Source organism: Amblyraja radiata, chromosome 21 (assembly GCF_010909765.2).
Source record: "Amblyraja radiata isolate CabotCenter1 chromosome 21, sAmbRad1.1.pri, whole genome shotgun sequence".
Lineage (NCBI taxonomy): Eukaryota > Metazoa > Chordata > Chondrichthyes > Rajiformes > Rajidae > Amblyraja > Amblyraja radiata.
The window spans coordinates 4,803,713-4,825,232 of NC_045976.1; the positions used below are offsets into that span (position 1 = coordinate 4,803,713).

The following is a 21,520-nucleotide window of genomic DNA, read 5'->3' on the forward strand; positions in this document are numbered from 1 at the left end:
GCCAGGGATAGCATGTAAGACTTAGTAGGTAATGGTCCAACTAAATTAAGTTTCTGGATGCCGCACAAGTGAAAGGCCATGCTTGCACACGAGAGAGAGCAAAGGAGATTCATCAGGATTTTGCCCAGGATGGAGTTATGAGGAGAACATGGGAAGGCTGGATTTGTTTCCCATGAAGTGGAGCAGGCTGAGTGCGGGCCTGATTAAAGTACACAAAATTGTGATGGACATACAGAGTGTAGTTAGTGAGAAGCCTTTCCCCATAGCAGTATGTAAAATCACAAAGGCATGGAATGGGAGGCTTAGAGGGGATCTGCAAAATATATTTTATTCACCCAAAGGATGGAAAATCTGGAATGCACAGCTTCGGGCTGCTGGAGGCAGCCACCCTCACTGTTTTTAAGGAATTTTCTGAATGTGCACTTGAATTGCCAACGCACCTTTACAGACCAGTACTGATAAACGGGATTAGCATTGTGGGAACTATAAAGCAGAATAGTGGGAACTATAGGACGGTTATTCTGTCTTCGGTGGTTGGTAAGATTTTAGAGTCCATTATAAACGATGAAGTTACGGAGTACTTAGAAGTTCATGATAAAATAGACCAAAGTCAGCATGGCTTTGTGAGGGGGAGGTCTTGCCCGACAAATTTGCTGGAATTCAATTAAGAAATAAATTGCAGGATGGACAAAGTAGAGCCAGCAGATGTTGTTTACCTAGATTAGAAAGCCTTTGTTAAGGTGCCACACGTGAAGCTGCTAAGGAAGATGAGAGCCCACGGTGTCAAAGGGCAGATACTAGCATGGATAGCAGGTTGGCTGGATGGCAGAAGGCAAAGAGTGGCAATAAAGGGGGCTTTTTCTGGTTGGCTGCCAGTGACTAGCGGAGTTCCGCAGGGCTCGGTGCTCTTCACGTTGTATATTAATGATTTGGATGTTAGTCAAGTCAAGTCAAGTTTATTCGTCACATACACATACGAGATGTGCAGTGAAATGAAAAGTGGCAATGCTCGCGGACTTTGTGCAAAAAGACAAACAAACAAACAACCAAAACAAACAACAAACAGAATGGAACAGAATCACATATTATTTTACATATTAAATATTGTGGGCGGAAGGAAAAAGGGAAAAAAACAGCACTTAAAAAAAAAAAGCAGTAGAGTGGTACAGTAAAGTTAGTCCCTGGTGAGATAGGGTTTTACAGTCCTAATGGCCTCTAGGAAGAAACTCCTTCTCAACCTCTCCGTTCTCACAGCATGGCGGAGGCGTTTGCCTGACCGTAGCAGCTGGAACAGTCCGTTGCAGGGGTGGAAGGGGTCTCCCATGATTTTATTAGCTCTGGAGTTGCACCTTCTGATGTATAGTTTCTGCAGGGGGGCGAGTGAAGTTCCCATAGTGCGTTCGGCTGAACGCACTACTCTCTGCAGAACCTTCTTGGCCTGGGCAGGGCAATTCCCAAACCAGATGGTAATATTTCCGGACAAGATGTTTTCCACAGCCGCTGAGTAGAAGCACTGGAGGATCCTCGGAGACACTCTGAATTTCCTCAGTTGCCTGAGGTGGTAAAGGCGCTGCCTTGCCTTACTCATGAGTGCTGCGGCGTGTGATGTCCATGTCATATCCTCAGAGATGTGGACTCCCAGATATTTAAAACAGCTCACCCTATCCACAGTATCCCCATTTATCCTCAATGGTGTTGATGGGATTGAAGGGTTTGTGGCCAAGTTAGCGGTTGATACGAAAATAGGTGGAGGTGCAGGTAGCATTGAGAAAGCAGGGACTGCAGAAGGACTTGGATAGGTTGGAACAGTGTGCAGAGAAGTGGCAGATGGAATATAATGTAGCAAAGTGTGGAGTCATGCATTTTGCAAGTAGGAATAAAGGGGTAGATTATTTTCTAAATGGGGAGAGAATCCAGAAATCGGAGGTGCAAAGGGACATGGGAGTGCTGGTGCAGGATTCCCAAAAAGTTAATCTGCAAGTCGAATCGGTAGTAAAGAAAGCATACGCAATGCTAGCATTTATTTCGCAAGGGCTTATATACAAAAACCAGAGATGTAATGATGAGGCTCTATAAGGCGCTGGGCAGGCGGCATTTGGAATATTGTGCGCCATTTTGGGCACCATATCTGAGGAAGGATGTGCTGGCTCTGGAGAGGGTCCAGAGGAGGTTTACAAAAATGATTCCAGGAACGAGTAGGTTAACATATGATGTGCGTTTGACGGCACTGGGCCTGTACTCGCTGGAGTTTAGAAGAATGAGGGGGGACTCATTGAAACGTACAGAATAGTGAAAGGCTTGGATAGAGTGGATGTGGAGAGGATGTTTTCACTTGTGGGAGAGCCAAGGACTAGAGGTCACAGCCTCAAATTTAGGAAGGAGATGAGGAATTTATTTGGTCAGAGGGTAGTGAATCTGTGGAATTCATTGCCACAGAAGGCTGTGGAGGCCAAGTCAGTGGATATCTTTAAGGCAGAGATAGATACAGGTAGATTCTTGATTTGTACAATCGTCAGAGGTTATGGGGAGAAGGCAGGAGAATGGGGTTAGGAGGGAGAGATAGATCAGCTATGATTGAATGGTAGACAATGGGCCGAATGGCCTAACTCCGCTCCTTTCACTTATGATCTTATGAACATAGATGGGAACCTGAGGAACAATATGGACATGATGATTTCCATGTTTTTTCACCCAATCCTTCTGATAATGGTACTCCTATATTGGTGGTTTTCCCATATGCCTATCGCCCTTTATCTTCTTTGGTGGTAGAGGTTGCTGGTTTGGGACAATTTTAGATTATGTACGCAGAAAACAAATGTCCTCTTTAGTGGATAGTACAAGGATTAGTGGTCTTGTTTAATCAATATGATGGGGAAAGGCAAGATGTGGCACCTGCTCCTCACAACTCCCATCAGCTAAGATTCAATCCTAAACTCTAATGCTGTCTGACTGGAGTTTGCATATTCTTCCATGACTGGGTTTCCTATGTTACTTCAAGTTAATCCCACATTGCAAAGACACACTAGTCTTGTAATTAAGATAGACACAAAATGCTGGAGTAACTCCACGGGTCAGGCAGCATCTCTGGAGAAAAGGAATAGGTGAAATTGTGGGTTGAGACCCTTCTTCAGACTGAGGGTAGAGGGAAACTAGAGGCATGAAAAGGCACAGAATACATCAGAGCCAGGACCCATGACCCAGTAAAGCTGGAGCCCATTATGGTCCATTGTTGACTGTGGAAGAGGTGATAACGAAGGGATACAGTGAAACTAGGATGGGGGAGGGAAGGATAGACAGGGAGTATACGACTTGAAATTAGAGAAGTCAATATTCATACCACTGGGTTGTAAGCTGCCCAAGCAAATTGATAATTGGTCATTGTAAATTGTCTAAAGGTGAGCGATATGGGAAGACAAGCTACTGAGCAAAATAGGGGGGTGGATAGGCTTATTGTCTAAACCAGAAATGACTGCATAGGCCAAAAGGTCTCTTTCTTGGTTGTAGGAAATATTCATTAACAACCTGTTTATGTGGTCAGTATTAACAACCAGCAATGTCTTGTCTATGTAGATGGTGGAAATAGTGACAAAGGCAATTGGACATGGAAGTAAACTTGCTGGGCTAAGGGAATAGACCAGTTTACTAGATTGCTCTATATGGGTGGATAGAACAAGTAGTGTTCCTCTCTGCTGTAATGACTATGATTCACTCTACAACTATGGAATTAGAATTTAGAGATACAGCGTGGAAACAGGCCCTTCGGCCCACCGAGTCTGAGCCGACCAGCGATCCCCACACGCTATCACTATCCTACACACACTAGGGATAATTTACAATTTTACCAAGTCAATTAGCCTACAAATCTGTACGTTTTTGGAGTGTGGGAGGAAATGGAAGGTCCTGGGGAAAACCCACACAGGCAGGGGCAGAAATCGCTATCAAAACATGGGGGACACACAATTTATTGGCAGCCGCGTGCACACACACACACACACACACGCACACACGCACACACGCACACACGCACACACACGCACACACACACACACACACACACACACACACACATGCACACATACACACACACACACATACACACACGCACACACACACACACGCACACACACACACATGCACGCACACACACACACACACACACACACGCACACACACGCACACACACACGCACACACGCACACACACGCACGCGAGGCTTCGGCCGTGGGCCCTGTGAACGGTAACATCGGGAGCTGAACTGGTTGGTGACCGTCTCCGAACTCCAGCAACAGCAGTTTCGTCCGCCCCGAATCGTGGAGCTTGAATCGGTCCATTCACGGGGCCTTTCATCGCCGGCGCGGCTTAAAATAGGCCGGCGGGGGCTTCAACATCGGGGGCTTCAACATCGGGAGCCTCGACATCGGGAGCCTGGATTGCCTCGATGCAGCAGTTTGATTTTAAGCTGCGCCGGGCGATGAAAGGCCCCGCGAACGGGCCGATTCAGCCCCTAGAAAGTGTCCGATACCCGCTTGGATCCTTCAAAAGCTATGTGATAAATAACACTTAAACAAATAAAACTGAAGCAAATAAAGGCAAACAGAAAAACCAACATTGGAAGGGGAGAGAGAGAGAGAGAGAGAGAGAGAGAGAGATGGGAAAAACATACTAAATAACGTGAGTGACCTGAATGAGGGACTTACCTGCAAGCCAGCCAGAAAACCCATTCGACTGGAGCCCTTAATGACCTGACCCGTTTAAATCCAATACCCGTTTAAATCTTTCCCATCCACCAATACATCCAATTAGGTCAAATGGTAATTGTACCCGCATCAGACAGCTTTACGAAGTCTTTGCAACATTTGCTTGAAAGCAATAGTCTGCCCTGATTCTCACAATAGCATCAAGAAGATTCAGCTGCATTCTGTTTCTTATCTTCGTTTTAACGGAGGATACAAGAAAAAACATTATCTCGACTACAGCATTGCTCACAGGGGTTATTAGGCAAGTAAGGGCAAAGGCGGCGAGCTCTTTAAATGCCTGATGCTGAAGTACACCAAATCAATAACACTTCGGAGTCCGTCCTTCTTAAATGGACCTTCTTCTTTCCAATCGACAAAAGGCATTTGTCTGTATTATTCTTCAATTGTGTTAACCTTGTTTCCTGCATGGTGTATAAAGGGTAACTCGGAAAACCTAGGCCACGAAATTTGATTCATAATTATCACACGGCTCAATTTTGATAAACTTTCAAATGTATCTCTTGCCAGAGAGCTTCTTCTAGCATAGACATACATATAGAGTATAGAAGTTGGGACGTAATGTTAAAATTGTACAAGGCAGTGGTGAGGCCAATTCTGGAATATGGTGTACAATTCTGGTAGCCAAATTATAGCAAAGATGTCAACAAAATAGAGAGAGTGCAGAGGAGATGTACTAGAATGTTGCCTGGGTTTCAGCACCTAAGTTACAGAGAAAGGTTGAACAAGATAGGTCTTTATTATTTGGAGCGCAGAAGGTTAAGGGGGGACTTGATAGAGGTCTTTAAAATTATGAGAGTTGACGTGGATAAGCTTTTTCCATTGAGACTAGGGAAGATTCAAACAAGAGGACATGATTTGAGAATTAAGGGACAAAGGTTTAGGGGCAACATGAGGGGGAACTTCTTTACTGAGAGAGTGGTAGCTGTGTGGAATGAGCTTCCACAAGAGGTGGTGAAGGCAGGTTCGTTTTTATCATTTAAAAATAAATTGGATAGGTATATGGACGGGAAAGGAATGGAGTGTTATGGTCTCAGTACAGGTAAATGGGGCTAGGTGAGAGTAAGTGTTCGGCACGGACTAGAAGGGCCGAGATGGCCTGTTTCCGTGCTGTAATTGTTATATGGTTATATATACATCTTTCTTTGACATTTTTTATTTCCACACGAGCTTCAGCACTGTTGTTCTGCTGTAGGAACTTATTACATGCTGTTAAGAATTTGATACCAAAATCAACTTGATTAGTATTTTTTTCCTGTCCTTTGGCATCATAGTCTGTTCTGACGACTCTTCTGGTGTAAGAATAGTTGTTGGTACAATTCATGAGGATCAGCTTTTTGCTGAAAAAGGCTGTTCAGTCTTTCAAATTCCTGCACAACAGGCGTTGCAAACTCAAAGAACAAGTAGTTTTTGTAGGTACACAAAATTGCTGGAGAAACTCAGCGGGTGCAGCAGCATCTATGGAGCGAAGGAAATAGGCGACGTTTCGGGCCGAAACTCTTCTTCAGACCCGAAACGTCACCTATTTCCTTCGCTCCATAGATGCTGCTGCACCCGCTGAGTTTCTCCAGCAATTTTGTGTACCTTCGATATTCCAGCATCTGCAGTTCCTTTTTGAACAAGTAGTTTTTGTAGTCTGACAACATTTCCTTTACGAGTCTTGCTTTGAATTTTGTATCTAACTTTGATTGGACTAGTTCAGCAGAAGTGAAATAAGCCTTTAGGTCTTCCCAGTTCATCGAAATATTAAACATGACCTTTCCACGCACAAGCCACCGCGTAAATGAAGGTTTTTCAAAGGGGAGGGGGGCAGTTCGGGTTGGCGCAAATTCTGTAGTTGGGTTAATCACTAAACAATTCTTTGCATGCCTCTCGTCTTAATTCACTACGGCGAAACAAATTGGGTATTTCTGACAGTAAAAATCCAATATTTGATGCTAACTTGGATGCTGCATATTGAACACACACTGGGCAGCACGTGGCCTGACTCTGCTGGGTGGGTTCTAGTGCTCCACCCTCCTAGTTGGCAGCAGAAATATGGCCAAATGTAACTGACCATAAAACATTTCTCTTAAAGGAAAATGTTTTAGAAAAAGGATGGTATGTAATTATCGGGTAATTTTAGCATGTAAAAAAGCCAGGAAAAAGCCCATAAGCCAAATTAATTTTCTGATGTCAACCAAATTGGAAAAACCCCAGGAAAAAGCCCAAAAGCCAAGTTAATTTTCTGACACCAACCAACTTTTTAAAAAGCCAGATTTCTGGAATTTGGCGCTAAAAAAGCCAATCTGGCAACCCTGCCTCGAGCCAGCACCGCCATTCAATATGATCATGGCTGATCATCCACAATCAGTACCCCGTTCCGGCCTTCTCGCCATATCCCTTGGCTCTGCTATCTTTAAGAGCTCAATCTAACTCTCTCTTGGAAGCATCCAGAGAATTGGCTTCCACTGCCTTCTGGGTAGAGGATTCCACAGATTCACAACTCTCTGGGTGAAAAAGTATTTCCTCATCTCCATTCTAAATGGCCTACCCCTTATTCTTAAACTGTGGCCCCTGGTTCTGGATTCCCCCAACACCGGGAACATGTTTCATGCCTCCAGCGTGTCCAAATCCTTAATAATCCTATACGTTTCAATAAGAATCCCTCTCATCCTTCTAAATTCCAGCGTATACAAGCCCAGCCGCTCCATTCTATCAACATAATCCTGTCTTCCCGGGAATTAACCTTGTGAACCTACGCTGCATTCCCTCAATAGCAAGAATGTCCTTCCTCAAATCTGGAGACCAAAACTGCACACAATACTCCAGGTGTGGTCTCACTAGGGCCCTGTACAACTGCAGAAGGACCTCTTTGCTTCTATACTCAACTCCTCTTGTTATTGAAGGCCAACATGCCATTAGCTTTCTTCACTGCCTGCGTGGGTTTTCCCCGGGTGCACCGGTTTCCTACCACACTCCAAAGACTGTAGGTTAATTGGTTTTGGTAAAGATTGTAAATTGTCCCTTGTGGTGCTGGTGGTGAGAGTGCAAGGGCGAGGGGCCGAAGGGCCTGGACGTTGCCTGGTGACGTCACGGGTGGGCGGGGGGTTGACGGTGCCGGGTGACGTCACGGGTGGGCGGGTGGTTGATGGTGCCGGGTGACGTCACGGGTGGGCGGGGTTGACCGGTGGCGGGTGACGTAATGGCCGACCACGTGCGGCCGTGAGGCCCCGCCCCCTATTTGGCGGAAGCGTCGCGAGCCCCGCGCCTGCGCGCTGCCTCTCCCCCTCCCCCCACCCACCCATCATGGCGGAGCAGGCGGCGAAGGTAGAGGCGGCCGGTGGTGGCGGCGGCGAGGGAGGCCCCATAGTGGCCGAGGCCCAGCACCTGGTGAACGGCGGCCCCCAGGACAAGGACGACGAGGTGGCCGAGGACAGCACCAAAAAGAAAAAGAAGAAGAAAAGGAAGGGCAAGAGCGGTGAGTGTGGGGGTGAGGCCCTGTCGGCGTGTGGGCGCTGTCGGGCAGGGCCGGGCTGTCCCGCTGACAGGCTGGCGGCCTCCTCCCTTCCGTGGTCCCACCGCTGCCACCAGCACACCCCCGGACCCGGACCCGCCGCCACATGGGCCTCCCTCCCACTCCTCTCTACCACCTCAGGGTATTTAATGTCCCACCGAAACACCCTCCTCCGCCCTTCCCTCCCTCCCTCCCGCCTTGTTTTGTCAACCCCACCTCGTCAGTGTGGGGACATGTCCCTATACGGAGGTACACAAATTGCTGGAGAAGGAATGGGACAGGCAGCATCTCAGGAGAGAAGGAATGGGTGAGGATTCGGGTCGAGACCCATTTTCAGACCCTCGTCTCAATCCCAAATGTCACCTCTTCCGTCTCTTGAGATGCTGCCTGATCTAACTGCCTGTCCCGCTGAGTTAACCCAGCGTTTTATCTCTATCTTTCTTCGGTGTAAACCAGCATCTGTAGTTTTTTCCTGCACCTAACAACACGGGGGCTTTTCTGTGAAGCTGAACGGCATATACATTTAGATGGTGCAGGGTTGTAGGCGTGTGTGTGTGTGTAGCAAACACATTGCTCCAGACCACACCACTGGGTTTCATGTATATGCTGCAGGTATTACATAAAATGTTCAGTACGCTGAAAACATACATTCCTGTAACTGGCCATTTACTGTGATTTTCAGAGTCCAAGGTTTATAACTCACCTTCCTATTTTCATCATTATTGTTCCAGGGGCAACAGGAATTGATTTAATGTTGATATGGAATCAATTTTATGTCAAGAAAAATACATTTAAATAATGTCAGTCTGACTTACTGACATGACTTTTGATGAGTGCTTTAGTAATGTTGGCAATTAAATTCAATAAAAATGTAATGATTTATGCAGATGTTGAGGATCTAACCATAGAAATAAAGGTTGCCTTGTAATACAACCCTTCAAGCCAAACATGGAGTGATATGCAAGAAGGCAAATTAAAAAAGAACTCTCACTTAACATATTTTCAAATTTCAGTATGTCACCTTCAACAAATTACTTTTGAAGTTCTGTCACTAATGTAGATGAACCCAATGGTTTGGACCCAGTAAAATCTCTTGAACTGAAAGTGAATTATTGTTCAACAAAATCTAATGAAAGTAAATTATTATTTTACTGATGGAAGGAAAGACAGAACTTTAACAATATTATCCACATAATTATTTGCTTTTATGACTAGCTGAACAAAGTGATGTGAAAACTAAATAAATGCCTTTTATTATTGTTACCCTCGGCTTGTCGAAGGGCCTGAAGTAATTATTTGCAATTGATCTTCATTGGGGAAGAGTAGTACAGGCCTTTTCTGGTGTGTAGTGTTCACTTCCTTATATGGTTGGAAGATTTCAAGTTCAAAGGTCTAGTTATGCCAGCCAGTCTGATCTTGGTTCGGTGGCAGGGGTCCTACCATTTGCTGTAAAATTAAACATAGAAATTTGGAGCATGCGTGGAAGATATGATCCCTCTGCCTATTCTTCCATTTAATGAGGTGATGGCTGTTTAGATTATACTTCAACTCTCCCATTCCCTTCTATAGACAATCTTTTACTCCATTGCATGTCAAGTATCTGTATAACCCTGCAGTAAACCTATTCTGATACGGGCACTGCAATCTGAGGGGGAATACCAAAGGCACTTGACAATCTCATTAAAAAACTTGAGGCCATAAGTTTGAGGTGAGAGGGAGTAGTTTTTTAGTGGTTCTGAGGGGCTAAAGTTTCATACGGAGTACATGTTATCTAGAATGAACTTCCAGAGGGGCTGTTGAATACAGGAATTGGGACAAATAATTGAATGAGTAAAGCATAGGAATTAATTCAGGTAAGTGGGATTAATATGGATGCACATGATGGTTGACTTAGACACGATAGGAGGATGGGAATGTTTCTATGTTGTAGAATTCTGACTCTGAAATTTGTTCATCTGAAGGAGGACAAAACGAATGTGAGAAAGAATCTGCGGGAGTTGATGGCGTAACAAAGCAGCTGGAAAAGCAGCTAATCGAAGACAAGGAAAAAGAGGAAGAAGGTGAAGAAGGCAAGTACACTGAAGAAGGGAAGGAACTTAATGTGATTTCTTGTTTTATGAATTACACTAAAGTGGAACTTGCTTGTTAATTTAACAGAGGGAGATGGTGAAAGTGAAAGTGCTGCAGCCAAGAAAAAGAAGAAGAAGAAAAAGAAAAAAGGACGTAAGTGGATTTATAAATTTGGAAAAGTGTCTGCTGCGATTAGGATCCATTATATCTCAACTGAATAAAAGCATGCAATGTATATACAGCACAAAAGTCCATCCTGCTATTGGGGCTGCTCCCTTCCTAGCCTAATTTAAGATACCCCATTCCTCTGCTCTCCCTCGTGTATGTGAACATTTAAAGAAAAGCGATATGAAGTAAATACAGACTATGCTAGAAACATTCAGCAGCATCTATGGAGATAAGAGTTAATATTTCAGGTTGAAACCCCTCTGTTAGTTCTTTGTTTTATGAATTGTATTCACCTAAATACATTCTGTTTCTTTCCTTTTCCTTACTTAAATGTTTCCCGCATTTTTTGTTTGTGTATCTTATGAATGTTTTTAGCTTTCTTATAATGGAACAGAGTTTGTACTTTCTCCCTGTGACCAACATGGGTTTTCTCTGTGTTCTCGTTTCCTCCCACACTTCAAAGACGTACAGGTTTGGTAGGTTAATTGGCTTGGTATAATTGTAAATTGTCCCTAGTATATGTAGGATAGTGTTAGTGTGTGGGGATTGCTGGTCGGTGCGCTCGATAGGCCAAAGGGCTTGTTTCCGTGCTGTATCTGTAAACAAAACTAATGCTTCAATGCCTTTGGGGAAGAAGCAAACTTCCTAGAAGTTAGATTTGCATTCCCTACATGATTTCATAATGGCAATCTGAGGAGTTGGCAGCTAAATTTTGCTCAAAAACAACTTTAGTAGAGTTACAAAAACAAGTCTGTTTAGTTTTGAGCTCTGCATTAACCAAAGGATAGTTGCACAATATAATTGGCAATGCACATTTACTAGAACTGCCAGGCAATAATAAATGTCCTTCTCATTGCACAGGAGCTTGATGTGACTTTGAAACATGGTTAAAGTTATGATGAGGTTGTGAATAGGATAAAGACATTTTTCCAGTAAGCAAATGGACTAGAAGAAAGAAATGCTCTGTTTACATAAGCGAGAACAATGTTATTTAGTAGACTGCAAAGTAGGAAGGCATGATCAGAGTTTACAACTGCAGCAAAGACTTTGGTAGAAAAAATTAAAACACAAACTATTTTGTCACACCACTAAACCATTAAAACTCACATCACTTTTTTTGCCTCAGAGATTCAACTTTGTGTAAGAACGAACTGCAGATGCTGGTTTAAACCGAAGATAGACAAAAAAAAGTTGGAATAACGCAGCGGGACAGGCAGCATCTCTGGAGAGAAAGAATGGATGACGTTTCGGGTCGAGACCCTTCAGACCTGAAACGTCACCCATTCCTTCTCTGGGATGCTGCCTGTCCCACTGAGTTACTCCAGCTTTTTGTGTCAATCATCAATGATACTTTATTGTCACGTGTACCTTGGTACAGTGAGATTTTTTGTTTTTTGCATACAATACTCAAAGTACACTGAGTCGCCACGTTTCTGGCGTGACAAAGTTACAGAAGTGCTCATTAGAGTCAAGTTGGTCCCTCGTTGTTCTTGCCAGCTTTCAAAGCATTTTAGATTGTCAATGCTCTAATGTGCTGGGCAGTTCCATTCTGATTTCCATCAGACTAAGCAACACTTTGACAGGTTGATAAACTTTCTGCTGAGGATGACCTCTTGTTGTTAAACAAGGAGAACATTTACAGTTAACATTTATATGCTGCGGAGTATTTGCCTTGATTCTGGTAACGTGACTGCTTGGTGACCATATCTGAGATAGGAACTTCAGTGTAACTCAGTACATTTTGATAATGTAAACCAACTTGTCCAGGACTCTGACAATATCCCATTCTGCATCAAATCTCACTGGCCATCCTATCTATCACAGCACAAGACTCAATTTCCACTGATTTTAATATGATCACTGTAATTTTTAAATTATTTGCCGATCTCCAACTTTACCTGGAATTCTGTCCCGTCCTGACCAGAACTCTCTTATTTCGGGTCTTGTGCTGTGCAGTGAACCTGTTTATTTAATTCTTTGAAGTTTGCCTTTTGACCAAATTTTGATCCTAATTTCTCTATAACGGGGTAACAATCCTTCTAATTTGTCTCGCCGAAGAGTTAGCATAGTTTATTGTCACGTGTACCAAGGTACATTGAAAAGCTTTTGTTGCATGCTATCTAGTCAGTGGAAAGACAATACATTATTACAATCGAGCCATTTACAGTGTATAGATACATGATAAAGGAACATGGTAAAGCCAGCAAAGTCCGATCAAGGATAGTCCGAAGGTCACCAATGAGGTAGATAGTAGTTCAGGAGTCCTGTATAGTTTTGTGTCAAGATACTATTTCAATAAATGTTGTCAATCCACAGTAAATGACACTGCTAGATTTATTATCTCCTGAAACATATCCAATGGCAAACCTATGGTTTTAAACGCTATGCTGTTTTTAATGGCACAACCCACCAAGTAATCTCTTGTTGCCCTAGTTATGATATTGCAGATAATTCACTTGCATTACTACTTTTGTTTTCGTACAGATAAACTTGGAAAGACAGTTAAACTTGACCATATAGAAAATTAATGCACAATGGATAAATATTTAGTTTCCATCGTGTTCCTCCCATTTAGAGATTATCAACTCTTAGTTTTTACGTGTCTCTTTCAAAAGCAGAATTTCAGTCATCTAACTGGGGAGAAACCGCAGAGCCTCATATGGGGCAATCTTTGCCGAAAAATGCATAGATCATAGTTCTAGTAAAAGCAATAATGGGGAACAGCAGTCTTAGCTATTTTCCCACGCTGTACAGGACGTGGCCCTGCAATTGCACCGGATTAATGCCATACAAATAGCTGTCTGTTAAATGGATCTTTGTCAGAGTTTGCTTTACTGCAGCTCAGGCTTTTGATAAATCTTACAGTGCGAGAGGGTCTAACCTTTGACATCTTGAGTGGTTTTCCTCATGTCCAATAAGGTAGACAAACATTCTGCAAGTGACTCATTTTCTACACCAGGATATTCAGGAAATAAACCCCACTGCTGTTGCCCAAATGATGCTCTTCCAGAAAACATTGGATTCAGAACTAGTCTTGTGAATTGGAAAACTAGAAAAGAAAAGCTAGGAAAGATCTGTAGAGGTAAATTCTGTGAAAAGGACGTTTGCTGTAGTGAGAGAGTCTAAGACCAGAGGCCATAGCCTCAAAATAAAATGTTGCCAGGGGTTATGGGGTGAGAGCAGGAGAATGGGATTGAGAGAGAAAGATAGATCAGCCACGAGTGTAGACTTGATGGGCTGAATGGCCTAATTCTGCTCCAACAACTTATGAGGTTTGTTTTTGTTAAAATCCAAAATTCTGCTTGAACTAAGCAGCTTGCTGGGTTCCTCATCAACTTCTCATTTAAGTTCATGAGTAACAAAAAACAATTGAAAAACAATCTCATTGCAATTAGTCCAGTCACACATGGACTAGAAGGAATGCGGATGGCAGAATTAGTCTCCAAATGGTATTAGTGGCTTTACACAATCTGGTTATTTCGTGGTAGTCCTTACTGGTTTCTCCTAATTTAAGAATTTTAAGAGTTAATTCCACAGGCCTGCTGAGATTGAAATGCACTGGTAACTTAAGCTTCCCTGTTACTAACCAGGTAACCCATCTACTCTGCTGTCCGCTTCCACTATATCTTCTGTATGGTATGTAAGGAGTGCCTGATGTTTTCAGAAAACATTTGGTGAGGTTCCAGCCAAGGAAAATGACTGGTGTAGGTTTGAAAGAAGGGAAAATGGGAATGCAGTCAAATTGGCAGGATGTGATTGGTGTCTGCCAAGGGATTTAGGCTTCAGAGATACAGTGCAGAGATCGGCCCTTTGGCCCACTGAGTCTGTGCTAACCAGCGATCATCCTGTACACTATCCTACACATTTTACACCTTTCAAAGCCAATTAACCTATAAACCTGTACGTCTTTGGAATGTGGGAGGAAACCAGAGCACCCGGAGAAGCCCCACGCAGCCACAGGGAGAACGTACAAACTCCATACAGACAGCACCCATAGTCAGGATTGAACCCAGGACTAGCGCTGAAAGGGAGCAACTCTACCACTTCGTCACTGAGCTTCCCTCAAACACCTATGCCAATCTCGACAGAATCTTCATCTTTTCCATGCAAATGGTTTACATGAAGGAAATGTAATATATAATACATCTCCAAGTTGATTTACACTGAGTGAATAACATAATGAGCAAAGTAGATAAGAGCAAAATCTCACAACAAGCAATTGAGGTATGGAAACTGACGTGGGAATGCGGTTCTTTCATTTTGGATTTAAGATTGTTGGTAAGAACTGTACTGTGCAGGAGCAGAGAGACCAAGGTGCCTGTGGTGAAGTTGCTAAAACTTGGTGGTAAAGGACAAAGGCAATTGAGGCTATCGGAATGTTAGCCTGTATTTCAAGAGATGCATTAAAAATAGTAGAAAGAGAGAAAGTTTACAGTTTTGGTTATATTGAGGGGAAACATCTGGTTAAAGAGCATTGGAAGTGAAATGAGTTAGAGCTCTAGGGGCTAGTGGAATCGAGGAATATGGGGAGAAGGCAGGCACAGGTTACTGAATGTGGATGATCAGCCACAATCACAATGAATGGTGGTGCAGGCTCGAAGGGCCGAATGGCCTCCTCCTGCACCTATTTTCTATGTTAGTGCTGTGCTTATTGCTGAAGGCTGTGATAATTTGGGAAACGTATCAACTCACTAGAATAATCCTGGGATTGATGATTACATTATGACGGCAGATTGCACAGTGAGGTTTGAATTTCCGTGAATATAGGAGATTGAGGGCAATTTAATTGAAATATTTGTCAACCTATCGTGCAACATTTTGAGTAGGAAAGAACTGCAGATGCTATTTTAAATGGAAGGTAGACAAAATGCTGGAGTAACTCAGCGGGACAGGCAGCACCTCTGGGGAGAAGGAATGGGTGACGTTTCGGGTTGGGACCCTTCTTCAGACATTTTGAATTCCCCTGGTCTTCAATTCCACCCCACCAATCTCTGCATTAACAAGTTACACTTTGTGATTTCCACCCACTTCAATACAATTCCACCACCCCTTGCAGCAGTCCGAAGAGGCCATTCCCTTATGAATCTGTGGTCCGTGGGTTCCCACTGAACACTTCCCTTCTTGCAGCACTTTCCCATCTAACTGTAGAGAGTTGCAATGTCTCTCCCTTTACCAATTTTCTTTCCAGTCCTTCCAGGTGAAGGATCAATTCATTTGCCCTCCCATTACTGTGAGCTCTACTGTAATGTTCAGTGTCGTCTACTGTACACTCAAACTGAAACAGATTGGGTGAGAATTTTGCTAAGCAGTGGCATTCAGTCAATTGTGGTGACTCAGCTCCCTGATCCTTCCACTGAGCCATCTGTCTATTACTGCTTTGTCACCAGGCCTAACTTCAATTTGAGGTAAGCTGAGTCAGGAGCTCAAGATCAAATTCTATAACTTCGGATCATTTGCTTTGTTGCTGTCAGAACAGGCCAGGTTTGCTGTTGAAAAACAAAAATCCATGGTTTCATGTTTTAATGCGGCCTTTTCAGTCAGTTCCAACATTCTGCAGGGGGCATCTCCTGCACTGGCTGTGGGCAGTTAATCCAGTAATTGCCTGCATTCATGATCACTTTCATTTTGGACAGAAACCAAGCTGGCCTAGGTACCTGTGCTCTATCTTCCGCTTAGCCGTCCATTGAAATTTATTTTATTTAACACTATTATAAATTCTTCCCCAGCATCACCTAGTTTCTGTGGCTTGCCATATTCCAACCACCTGCACTCTGAGAATTATCCTAGATGAATTGTACGTGATCTCTTCTAACATGCTCATTTAAGCCGATTGTAGAACTTTGCAGGATGGCTAGAAAGTCTGTTACCTCTGAGGAATCAGGGCTCTCACTTCACTTTTTCCCCCTGTTGCCAGCTGGGCAACATCGGCAGCTTTTTAGGTTGTCAAATGACAGTTTAGGTGGTCATTTAAGATGGCTTGCATGACACGCGATTATGTGCTCGGACGAAATGCGTAGTTACCAGTCGGAATTATGCTCAATGAAGCATTCACATATTGTTTCTGCTTCAAATAAAGTCACAAACTAAACATATTTACCAATCAAGACATGATATATACCACAATGACATGCAGCAAAATTACAATACAGTATCTCATCTCTTTTTACACATTGCAATGAATGCAATTTCTATTATTTCTTTCCACTTCCAAACAAAAATCTGGTTGGATTATTCAGTGTATGATCAACCTCAGTGAGACCAAGCGCAGGCTTGGCGATCGCTTCGTACAACACCTCCACTTAGTTTGCAATAACCAACCTGATCTCCCCAGTGGCTCAGCACTTCAGCTCCCCCTCCCAATCCGAATCCGACCTTTCTGTCCTGGGTCTCCTCCATGGCCAGAGTGAGGCCCACCGCAAATTGGAGGAACAGCATCTCATATTTTGCTTGGGTAGTTTACACCCCAGTGGTATGAACATTGGCTTCTCCAATTTCAGGTAGTCCTTGCTTTCTCCCTCCTTCACCTCCCATTCCCAGCTCTCACAGCCTACTGTCTCTGCCTTTTCCTTTCTTTTTCCGCCCCCCCCCCCCCCCCCTCCCGACATCAGTCTGAAGAAGGGTCTCGACCCGAAACGTCGCCTATTCCTTCGCCCAATAGATACTGCCTCACCCGCTGATTTTCTCCAGCTTTGTCTACAAACGGGATCCCACCACTGGCCACAACTTCCCATCTCCTCCCCTGTTGGCTTTCCACAGAGACCGCTCCCTCCGTAACTCCCTGGTCAATTCGTCCCTTCCCACCCAAACCACCCCCTCACCTGGTACTTTCCCTTGCAACTGCAGGAAATGCTACACTTGTCGCTTTACCTCCCCCCTTGACTCCATTCAAGGACCCAAGCAGTCTTTCCAGGTGCGGCAGAGGTTCACCTGCACCTCCTTCAACATCATCTATTGCATCCACTGCTCTAGATGTCAACTGCTCTACATCGGTGAGACCAAGAGTAGGCTTGGCGATCGCTTCGCCCAACACCTCCGCTCAGTTCACAATAACCAGCCTGATCTCCCCGTGGCTCAGCACTTCAACTCCCCCTCCCATTCCGAATCTGACCTTTCTGTCCTCGGCCGCCTCCATGGCCAGAGTGAGTCCCACCGCAAATTGGAGGAGCAGCACCTCATATTTCGCTTGGGCAGTTTCCACCCCAGCGGTATGAACATTGACCTCCAATTTCAGGTAGTCCCCGCTTTCTCCTTCTCTTCCCAGCTCTCCCTCAGCCCACTGTCTCCGCCTCTTCTTTTCTTCTTCCTTCCCCCCCGCACCCTCACGTGAGTCTGAAGAAGGGTCTCGACCCGAAACATCGCCTACTTCCTTCGCTCCATAGATGCCGCTGAGTTTCTCCAGCATTTTTGTCTACCCATTCACACAAGTTCTGTTATCCCACTTTCCTCGCCCACTCCTTACACATTAGGGGCAATTTTACAGAGACAAGTTAACCTACAAAGCCAATGCGTCTTTGGGATGTGGGAGGAAACCCACACGCTTGCAGGGAGAATGTGCAAATTCAACACAAACAGTGCCCGAGGACAGGATCGAACACAAATCTCTGGCGTGTGAGGCAGCAAGTCCACCAGCTGTGCCACTATATTTTATTTTCCAACACACAAAAAATTATACTTTGATAACTTTTGGTTACTAAAAAAAAAGCAACTATCCATTTTCAGTCTTAAATCTCTAAGTGACGCTATGTCCCCCTTTACAGCTACTGTATGTTTTAATTCAGTTCAAGATTATGGGGCAGTACATTGGACATAAAGTTGCTGCCTAAAATTGCCAGAGACCCAGAATTGATCCTGACTATAGGTGCTGTCTGTATGGAGTTTGCTCCTTTTTCCTTTGATCGCATGGGTTTTCTCCGGGTGCGTTTGTTTCCTTCCACATTCCAAAGGTGTGCAGGAACCTTTTTCAGACACAACCCAAATCGTAATATTTTCCTTTTGTCCAGAGATTCTGTCTGACCTGTTGAGTTACTCCAGCTTTTTGTGTCTATCTTCAGTTTAAACCAGCATCTGCAGTTCCTTCCTGCACACACGACACTATACGATAGAACTTTATTAATCCCAGGAGGGAAATTGTGTGTGTATAGTTATATATTCATATATAAACATACACTTGTTTTCTCGTTATAACATTGTTTGCAGAGTACTATGTTTACATATTCTGTTGTGCTGCTGCAAGTAAGGATTTCATTGTTCTAACTGGGACGTGAGAGAATAAAACACTCTTGACTCCTGACTTACGTCACTAATGTGTGGAATAGAACTAGTGTATGGGTGATCGGTGGTCGGCGTGGACTTGGTGGGCCGAAGGGCCTGTTTCCACGCTGTATCTTTAAATTAAACTAAAAACACTAAAACCAGAGGAATCTAAAGAAGGGTCTCTACCGAAACGTCGCCCAATTTCTTCTATCCAGAGATGCTGGCTGCTCCATGGAGTTCCCCCGCACAATTAAAGCATGGAATAGTCTTCACCCTACTATAGGTACCCAAGCAGACGCAACTAAATTTAAGGTAGCTCTTTTTTCCCAAGAACCCTTTTTTACTTAAGTCCAAGTCAACAGTCAAGAGAGTTTTATTGTCATGTGTCCCAGATAGGACAATGAAATTCTTGCTTGCTGCAGCACAACAGAATATGTAAACATTATACTGAACAGGAGATAAAAGTTCAGTGTGTCTATATACCATAGACCATAAATATATATACACACAATAAATAAACAAAATGCAATAGGCTGTTATTTTTCAGAGTTTTGAGGTGGCGGGATCACTCCTGTTTAAATTCCATTTGGAATATTTTTGGAGGACCAGGAAACCAAGAAGCAAGAGTTACTCCAGGGAGTTACTCCAGCTCCAGGGAGTGATTCTGCGTTGGTTTTCAGCGGTCGTTGCGAGGCGGCGAGTGGACAGCAATGGCGGCCAGATCTCCCACAATGCAAAGGGAGGGAGAAAGTGACCAACACCGACCAGTTGCTGTGGCAGTGCGCATGTGCAGGGCGGCTGATGATGTGCTGACCGTGGTTGTGCGCATGTGCAGGGCGGCTGATGATGTGCTGACCGTGGTTGTGCGCATGTGCAGGGGGAGGATGTGCAGGCTGCGGCAGTGCACATGTGTAAGGCTGCCGGCCGTGCTGGCGGATGAGGAGCGAGCGGAGACCCGGATACGGAGGGCGGGCGGAGATGGATAGTGACAGAAAGAGAGAATTGGAGAGGGGGGCCCGCTCAGAATTAAACGACAGGTGTCCCGGGTGCTTGCCAAGCACGGCTTTTAAGTTACTCGGCAGGACTGTAGGTCGCCATTGGCACCCGGGCAACCGCTAATTTCGAGCCCTGGGAATGTAGCGTCAGGGACCTTAAAATGTGAACTAAGATTTTGTTGTTATGATGTGTCTCTTCGCAGGTAGTAATAGATATTTGGAACGCCACTCCAAAAGGACAGTTGAGGCTGAGTTTAACTGAATATTTCAAAACTGATTCAATTTCTATTTCAGCAAAGATGTAATGATTATGGAGCTAATGTGAGGAATGGCATGACACGATCAGCTAAGATCAAATTCAATGACTGAACAGTAGTGCAATGGATCTTAATGCACTTTAGCGTTTGTCACAACCACTAAAACATGTCTTAATGCTTTTATCAATGACAGCAAAAGTACAGACAGATCCTCCTTCCATTCCCATTTGCGAGTTGTTTCCCTCTGGCATATTTCTTAAAGGACAGGAGTGTGAATATCCACCTTTACAGGATGGGTAAGTTCTTAATTTGAGGATAATTTCTCCTTTCAGAGTGATAAATTCCTCTTGATCTTTCAAATAAGTTTTTGTTATTAATTGATCCATCGAGGTCTTAGTGTTTTCACTACAAAGTCCGTAAACATCAACTTGATTTTTTTTGTGTGAGGAACATGTATGGATAACTCCAATATCATTACATAATTGTTTCTATTGAGTAAGTGCTTTGCTTTATTGAAGGACGTGATGATGGATGTTAATTAATGCATACAAGACTTGGCTATCTGCAGCATTTGTATCCAGCATTCCCAATTTGAGTATAACATTGCATGCAAATTAAACTCTCTATACTCAATGTTTCCCTTGAGCTACAACCATAAGACTTTTTACAATATGGATTTTATTTAAGCGCTTATTCACAAACCTACTGTCAAATATTTGAGATTGCAGTTGTTGCTTGCATTGGGCGTTTATTTCAAAACAATCTCAAGCCACCAGGTTAATGCCAGTGTCGTTCTATGTTTCAGAAGTATGCCATTTTAGAAACAAAATCAGCAAATGGTGTGTAAATGTAAATGCAAAATACTATTTTAAATATATAAAAGGAAAAAAAAAAATCAGGTTTAAATCTGTGAAAGAAGCACAAAGTTTGATAATACTGAAATTTAACTCTCAAAGTTTGACCGATACCGAGTGAGATTCATGGAATTGGGAAACAATTGAATTCCACGACGTGGCGGCGACTGAAATATTTTTGCACGCCGTATTGAACTGAAGCTGTCGGCTCTCAGATCAATCCCGTTCCTCTGTATTTCTCTGCCAGCTCTTCTCTCTTCCATGTCCATCAACTTCCCCCCGATTTTTCCTTTCATCCACCATAAGATGTAGTATACATTAACCATTTGCCTACCCACTAGCACGCCTTTGGGATGTGTGAGGAAACCGGAGCACCTGGGGAAACTAATGCAATCACAGGAAGACCGTCTGAACAGTATGGGATTTTAAGATCGAATTCTAGTCCCATCAAAATTACATGACAGCATTGTTATCTGCTGTGCTACTTTGCCATCCCTAAATGGGGATGGATTTAAATAAATTAATCACTAATCTGTAATCAAATGAACTTGTATCACGTACATTTTGGTAAATGCTCTATGATGTAGTTAGTGTTTGTACATCCTTCAATTCTACACCCTTAATTTTAGTTAGTGTTCAGACTTCCTTATTTGTGCTTGAATCTGCCTGATAG

General features: G+C 43.7%; 1 protein-coding gene across 2 annotated transcripts in view; it reads left to right on the forward strand.

Annotated features, from left to right (window-relative positions):
* The first annotated feature begins 7,985 nt into the window (after positions 1-7,985).
* Positions 7,986-21,520, forward strand: part of metap2 (methionyl aminopeptidase 2) — a 29,757-nt gene continuing 16,222 nt past the window's right edge. Inside the window, exons 1-4 of one of the 2 annotated variants that reach the window (XM_033039404.1) lie at positions 7,986-8,214; positions 10,212-10,319; positions 10,408-10,473; positions 20,187-20,289. In XM_033039404.1, coding sequence (XP_032895295.1) covers positions 8,043-8,214; positions 10,212-10,319; positions 10,408-10,473; positions 20,187-20,289 — 449 coding nt within the window. In that variant the 5' untranslated portion in view covers positions 7,986-8,042. Of the gene's footprint in view, positions 8,227-10,211; positions 10,320-10,407; positions 10,474-20,186; positions 20,290-21,520 lie in introns of both variants that reach the window. The other variant, XM_033039403.1, reaches the window with a different exon arrangement.